Source organism: Asparagus officinalis, chromosome 3 (genome assembly GCF_001876935.1).
Source record: "Asparagus officinalis chromosome 3, Aspof.V1, whole genome shotgun sequence".
NCBI classification, from domain to species: domain Eukaryota; kingdom Viridiplantae; phylum Streptophyta; class Magnoliopsida; order Asparagales; family Asparagaceae; genus Asparagus; species Asparagus officinalis.
This window is the reverse complement of record NC_033796.1, coordinates 39,409,306-39,417,039: the sequence shown is the minus strand read 5'-3', so window position 1 is coordinate 39,417,039 and position 7,734 is coordinate 39,409,306. Positions and strand designations below refer to the sequence as shown.

At 39.3% G+C, this 7,734-nt stretch overlaps 1 protein-coding gene across 2 annotated transcripts; it reads left to right on the top strand.

The window, feature by feature from the left end:
* On the top strand, positions 735–2,767 carry LOC109833883 (F-box/kelch-repeat protein SKIP11-like). Of its 2 annotated transcripts, none has more exons than XM_020401732.1 (2): positions 735–964; positions 1,277–2,767. In XM_020401732.1, the coding sequence occupies exon 2, from the start codon at positions 1,280–1,282 to the stop codon at positions 2,507–2,509; it is 1,230 nt and encodes a 409-aa protein (XP_020257321.1). In that variant the 5' UTR covers positions 735–964; positions 1,277–1,279; the 3' UTR covers positions 2,510–2,767. The 2 variants fall into 2 exon arrangements, with proteins under 2 accessions (XP_020257321.1, XP_020257322.1); XM_020401733.1 differs by having other exon boundaries at positions 1,270–2,767.

Below are 7,734 nucleotides of genomic sequence, written 5' to 3'. Positions count from 1 at the left end.
TCTTAGGAACGAATTAACGACATCAGAGATTTATTAAAAAATAATATCACAATATATTGGAACTATGGCAAGATCACTGATATAAATTTACTTAGAAACGATGTTTGTATATTGGAACTTGAGCAAGTTATATTCATGCTTGTATTTATTTATATATTTGTACTAGTAGCTTAAGATAAATTAAATTTTTATAAAAATAATTTTTATATGGGAATTTATATCTATTTTTATCTTTTAAGGAGGATATAATTGGAATTTATTTGATTATTTTTATTCCCATTTAAATGGGAATATCAATTCCTTGTTAAATGGTTGGGAATGACAATTCTCACATAATGTGGGAATTGATAAGAAGTGAGAATTTCAATTCTAACATCTAAAAATACATCGTGTTTGGTACGCGGGAAAAAAGAGTTGGAATTCCATTCCATTCTCACTCATTCCCGCGTACCAAACAAGCTCTCGCTATTGGCCAATCTAATTGCCTAAAAGTCATAGCACACAAATATCTTGTTACGTTCTTTATTTAGGTTGCATGAATATTGGTAAAATCTAAACCAGTTTAAGCACATGAATCGAGAGTTCTCCATCGATTTAGTTCATCATTTTATGATCCTTATTCAAAATTTTTGACATTAAAAAGTAAGCCCACGTGCTATGCACGTATAATAATAAACTTCGAACGATAAAAGCAAGGGGGAGGGCAGAGCTCTCGACCCCAACAGGGAGAAGAAGATGACGACGGCATTTTAGGAATAAAAAGAAAAGATAATTGTATTTGTTTTTTTAATTCCCAGTAAGGGCCTGCTCTGCTTAAGCCTTCATGAGTATTGTTCTTTGTTTTATATTTTCTTCCCATTCTGCCCCTCTGTTCTCTGAGATCTCCCATTTGCTGCCCAATCAAAGCGAAAGTGATCTTTAGGCTTTCTCAATCTTTGGATGGTGATTAAGAGATCTATTTCGGGTAATTTCCTTTTTTTTGTTTTATCCTAATTTTAGGGGGTATTTTGGGAATTTTCTCATCATGGCCTCCATGAGATTGATCTGATTCGATCGAGGGGTCTCGATGGCTATTCGTCGGTTTTAGTTCATCGGTGTCTCAAAAGACGCTAGAATATTCATTTTTGTTTTGTTGGAGTTTATTTGCTTCTCTGATTTCTATTGCTTCTAAAATCCTTATTTTCCGAACTGGGTAAGATTTATCTAGCCCTGTTTCGAAGATTTTGGCGAAGAAGTTGAGTTTTTTTTTTTTTTTTTGTTCAACTTGAGTTCAAAGGTAATGTTGGAAGGTCAATGCTGCTTGCTTTCAAGAGTACCAAGTGCTTGTGAACAAGAATCGAACTGGGTTTACATGAATTTTGAACTTCTTAACAATAACAAACGGACCCAACCAGAAGAATTCGGAGGAATAAACAATCACAAGAAGCAAAAGAATGGAACGAAAGAATGCCCATCTTCATCCAATGAAGGCTCCTCATCCTATGACCTCATCAACCCCATTGGTCGAGACATCTCGATCAACTGCCTTCTCCGATGCTCTCGCTCCGATTATGGAGCTCTCGCCTCCCTCAACCGAAACTTTCGATCCCTAATTCGAGAGGGGGAGCTCTACAGGCTCCGCCGTCTGCAGGGAATCGCTGAACATTGGGTTTATTTCTCTTGCAATGTTCTTGAATGGGAAGCATTTGATCCTTATCGCAATCGCTGGATCACTCTCCCTCGAATGCCATCAGACGATTGCTTTATGTGCTCTGATAAAGAATCACTGGCTGTTGGCTCTGAGATCCTTGTCTTTGGAAAGGTTGTCCTCTCTCACATTGTTCTCAAGTACAGCATGTTAACTAACTCATGGTCTCCTGGTGTTGGAATGACCGCACCAAGATGCCTCTTTGGCTCTGCGAGCTTAGGAGAGAAGGCTATAATCGCTGGGGGAACCGATGCTTTTGGTAACATATTGAGTTCTGCAGAGCTTTACAACTCCGAGTCGCAATCTTGGGTCACTCTCCCTTGCATGAAAACACCGAGAAAAATGTGTTCGGGTGTGTTTATGGATAAAAAGTTCTATGTAATTGGTGGAATGGTGAGCAACACTGACGTATTGACTTGCGGAGAAGAGTATGATTTAGAGAAAGAAGTTTGGAGAGTGATCCCTAATATGTCGTTGGGGCTTAAGGGAGCGAGCGGAGCTCCTCCACTTGTTGCAGTGGTCAAGAACGAACTTTATGCTGCAGATTATGGAGAGAAAGTTGTAAAGAAGTATGATAAGGTGAATAAGTCTTGGGTCACTCTTGGAGGATTGCCAGAGAGGTCAGTGTCGGTTAATGGATGGGGATTGGCTTTTAGGGCTTGTGGAGAGAGGCTAATTGTTATTGGAGGACCGAGAGGATTGAGAGGAGGGATGATCGAGCTCAACTCATGGATTCCAGATGGAGGGCCGCCTCAATGGGAGATGATAGCGAGCAAACATTCAGGGAGCTTTGTTTATAATTGTGCTGTTATGGGATGCTGAATTCAGGATGAATTTTATGCATAATGGGTATTTTTCTGCCTTTTCTTGTTTACAAAATTCAGATTGAATTAAGATTCAATAGAATGGCTCGTTTAGATAACACTTCAGGGTATTCTTTTTTATTGTTTTTCTTGGTCATTTTTATTTAATTTGCACCTGGAAGGTTTGGTATCGGTGGAGTTTTCTGGAGATATATGTTTGTGCAAGCACAATTGGTTAATAATCTGACACTTCTTCTGTTTTCTGGTAGGTTTTAGGTCATTTATAAAGGTTTTTACCCTTATATTGATTCATAATTATTGTCTATGCTTATGGAAAATAAGTGGATTCTGGGTTAGACTTGTTGTCAACTGTGATTTTTATTTTTCCTTAGTTTTCTGCTGATAGACCTTCTATTCTCTGTTTGTTGTATGAGTTTATATGTTTGCGTACTGAATCTATTGACTATATGGATGCTGTTGAACAGGATAATGTCTGTCTGAAGTAAATTGGAATTATAGTTTCATTTGTTCTTTGAAATATGCTTAACTAGTCTATTATTCAGGTATTTTGTTGGTTTTTCATGTGGTCTCGTTTGGAGTAGATCCAATTCATCGTTAGTATGATGTTGTTCTACCACACTCCTAGATTCAAGATGGACTCTTGAATTGCAAAGTTAAACAGATAGAAAAGAAAAGGTCAGGTTTAGAGTAGATAGCGAATATTGGTTTAATGTTTATGTGCATGCGTGTAAACAAATGTCCTACTGAGCATTGAAGATATGTTTATGCCGAGGTTTTTTTCATCAAACTTACTCAAATCTATAACATAAAATCTATATCATTAAGTACAATCTTAGCATTTGTGGCTTATCATATGGACCACTTAGATAACTGTATTAACTGCTGCATCTGAGCATGCTAGATGAGAACTATATTGACCTGATTAAGCAGAATAAAAACCGGAGCAAAACTTGGAAAAGGTTTACCTTTCTTTTGTGACTCAAAGATATAGAAAAGGCCACAGGCCATAGGCCATAAAAAGCGCTCTAGTTTCGTTAATCTGTGCATGTTATTCTCAGATCTAACTTCCAAATAGAACTGAACTGAAATTAAAGCTTCATGCTGTTTCATAATAACTCGCACTTCTATTTCTCGTTCCCTCGCCTTGAATATCATTGTATCTTTTAGCATGGAAATGTAATATAGTTGTGCACAAGAGTGATTTTATTGAGGATTACCTTTTTTTTCTTGTGTATCTCACTCAAGATAACACATTTGGTGTAGCACTGTGAATTATGCAACAGAAATAGCATGTTTTCTTGCGCATATCTTATGATAGAAACATGAACTAATTTGACATTTTCTTAGCTGGAAATGTTACAATCGCCAGTAGGCATAATTTCCTTCAATTGTTTAGGGGAAAGATTAGTTGCTTCCAGGGCTGAAATGTAGGAATTAGATGAATAAAGGCAGCATCTCTTGTCTCTCATGCTGCTCACATATGTATTTTTGTCTCCTTTCAAGTCCTAATTATATTTCAGTTATACTTTATAAGATTACATTTATAGTTGATCACAGAAATATAATGTTTCTTGCTCATAAGTATACCTTGAATCTCTATTCATGTCTTTGTCTGATCAATTTCTTTCACAAGAGTGAAATTAGTTCACATTGTATCAGAACTATTGTTCCTCAATTCCGGTGCGTATATGACTACAGGAAGTTTAAACCATTTCAAATTGCTTTACTAGATATTTTGTTACGGGGCAGTTGATGTAGATATTGGTCCATAGAGTTCTGATGATAAATATCACATATGAACTGACAGGTTTGTCTGTTCTATTTCGCATTACCTTGCTTTTTGTTTGTGTAATGTTGAATTATGAAGTACTTGAGTTAATCTTAATCGTCAGATTAGCCTCTAGGATTAGTTAGATCGTCGAATACTGTTGGCAATAAGAAGCAGGGACCTGAAGTTACTTTCATTAAAGTTACTTTGAGCATCTGAAAGCTTGTACTTTCTAGCGCTAATTTATCTGCAAGATAACCATGAAGATTTTTTATATTGTGGTAGATCAGTTTGTATTAGTGTTTATTGAATCCTGGCAACCTCTTTGAGTTAGTGGATTCTCCAGTTTTCCAAAATAACCTTCTTGTAAGAGTTCATTTGAAGTTTGATAACTTTGATGTAATCATGAAATTTTTTATAGTGACATTCGACTTGTTATTTGGTTAAGTTGATTGCTATCATTAGGTGAGGCGCGCAAGAGATTTGTAAAGCACTTTGACTTTGCGTGGTATTGTTATATGTTGAATACGTTGAGATTGCATTTCATCACTTTAGATTTCTTAGTTGTTTGAATGTTTACTGCCCTTGCGATATATCTTTTGACCAAATGGAAGTTAGTTTTGCATGCTGAATTCTACATAATTCTGTGAAGCTCAAAATTAAGTCCTGGTAAATCCATTTCTGGCATGTCTATTATCTTCAGCTCATATCACTGACATAGTGTTTGTTGGAAATTTGCAGTAAAAGAAATAATGAAAGAAAAATTTGACTTGTATTCCTCTCAAAATCAATTACAATTTGGATTCCGATTACAAAAGAGAGGAGAATGAATTCGATTCTCCCCTTTGTTTAATTCTGGGTTCTTCACGGTGGCGATGAGATGCCTCCCTCGAATGCTCGCGTCGAGTTTGCTTCTCGTTGACGATCCGAACGTCTTGATTCACTGGAACGATGTCATCTCCTCACGATTTGACGCTGTGGAGAACTTGCGTGGCAAGTTTTGAAATAACTCTTGACGAGTTGATAACTCTGAACGAGTTTTAGAAGAACTTGCAGAGCAAGTTTTGAACTCTGATCGAGTTGATAACTCTGAACGAGTTTTAGAAGAACTTGCAGAGCAAGTTTTGAACTCTGATCGAGTTGATAACTCTGAACGAGTTTGAACTCTTGAAAAAGAGTTGATTTGAACCGAAAGTTCGGTTAATAAGCCAAGGAAGAAGCTCCTGTTGCTGGTCTCCAAAACTCCTTGTTGCTGCAGAACGCGGCAAGATGCTCGATCAAGGATCCCCAAAAAGTCAGCTCCCCCCCTCCAAAAAAAAGAGGATCCGAACTCAGTTGAGTTTTGAGGTATTTATAGGGGGTTAAGGGTATAACCGCCCCCTTAAATATCTCCTTAATGAGGGTTTAATGGGGTCTAACTGCTCCCCATAAATCTCTCCATGATAGGGTAGTGATCCCCTAAAATCTTGGGGAGAAAACGGTTCTGGAACCGTTCAAATCGTGCTTGAACGAGTTAAACGCTGAAAACAGCGTTCTGGGCTCGAACTGTGCGTTTCTGGACCTGAAACGCACAGTTGAGGTTGAAAAACGCACAGCTGGGGCTGAAAACGCACAGCTGGAGCTGAAAAACGCACAGCTGGGCTGAAAACGCACAGTTGAGGCTGAAAACGCACAGCTGAGGCTGAAAACGCACAGCTGGGCCTGTAAACGCACAGTTGGCCTGTTTCAGGCTAAAAACGCACAGTTGAGCCCATAAACGCACAGTTGAGCCGTAAACGCACAGTTGGCCTGTAAACGCACAGTTGGCCTGTAAACGCACAGTTGGCCTGTAAACGCACAGTTGGCCTGTAAACGCACAGTTGGCCTGTAAACGCACAGTTGGCCTGTAAACGCACAGTTGGCCTGTAAACGCACAGTTGGCCTGTAAACGCACAGTTGGCCTGTAAACGCACAGTTGGCCTGTTTCAGGCTAAAAACGCACAGTTGAGCCCATAAACGCACAGTTGACCTGTAAACGATCCCCAAAAAGTCAGCTCCCCCCCTCCAAAAAAAAGGATCCGAACTCAGTTGAGTTTTGAGGTATTTATAGGGGGTTAAGGGTATAACCGCCCCCTTAAATATCTCCTTAATGAGGGTTTAATGGGGTCTAACTGCTCCCCATAAATCTCTCCATGATAGGGTAGTGATCCCCTAAAATCTTGGGGAGAAAACGGTTCTGGAACCGTTCAAATCGTGCTTGAACGAGTTAAACGCTGAAAACAGCGTTCTGGGCTCGAACTGTGCGTTTCTGGACCTGAAACGCACAGTTGAGGTTGAAAAACGCACAGCTGGGGCTGAAAACGCACAGCTGGAGCTGAAAAACGCACAGCTGGGCTGAAAACGCACAGTTGAGGCTGAAAACGCACAGCTGAGGCTGAAAACGCACAGCTGGGCCTGTAAACGCACAGTTGGCCTGTTTCAGGCTAAAAACGCACAGTTGAGCCCATAAACGCACAGTTGAGCCGTAAACGCACAGTTGGCCTGTTTCAGGCTAAAAACGCACAATTGTGCTGTTTTAAAGATTAACTCTGCGTTTCTAGATTGAAAACGCAGAGTTGAGCCTGTTTAAAGGCTGAAAACGCACAGTTGTGCTGTTTTAGCGATTAACTCTGCGTTTTGATGTTGAAAACGCAGAGTTGAGCATGTGCGCTTTGACTCTGTAATGCAGAGGTGAACCTTAGGCGGGCTTGGCGGGCTTCAGGCTAAGTCCAATGTTCTGATGAAGTCCAGTCTTGCAGACGGACCTCAGAACATAATTTGCTGCGAAGAACAGGTCATAACTTTCAAACCGTAAGTCAGAATTAGACGAATTATATATGAAAATCGGCTATCTCGACGAGACGGGGCCATCCGAACCAGGCCGAAGGCTTCGGTTCGCTTCCTCCATTTTGCCAAATTCCTTACGGTTTGAGAGATATCTGCATTTTAATATGAAGAGACCGTCAATTTGTAGTCTCTTTTGCTAGAGCTTTGCACAGATCGTCCTCTTGTAATCTTCGTCTTGGCTCCTTGAAAATATGAGAGTCGTCAGGTTGTAACTCCCGATGTTGATTGTGAATGCTGTTGAATTGGGGCCTTCATTAGTTGTTGTGAAGGTCGTCAGATTGTAACCTTCTACGTGAAAGTCCTCAAATTGTAGCCTTCTGGAAGTCGTCAGATTATAACTTCCATCATCGGTGTTTGATGAGGGATTAACTATCTATTGTGATTTTTAACTAGCCTACACATAGTAGGAACTCAAATATTTGCAGAATTTGCATATTTTACCTTCATTTGCGTATCATTGCATATCATTTTTGTCCTTGTCAATTCAATGCTAATAGCAGATGTCATTTTGTATTTTTAGATATCACCCGTCTAATCTTTGCTTAATGTACTGAATAATGACCGTTATACATTTGCTTGGTAGTGGATTT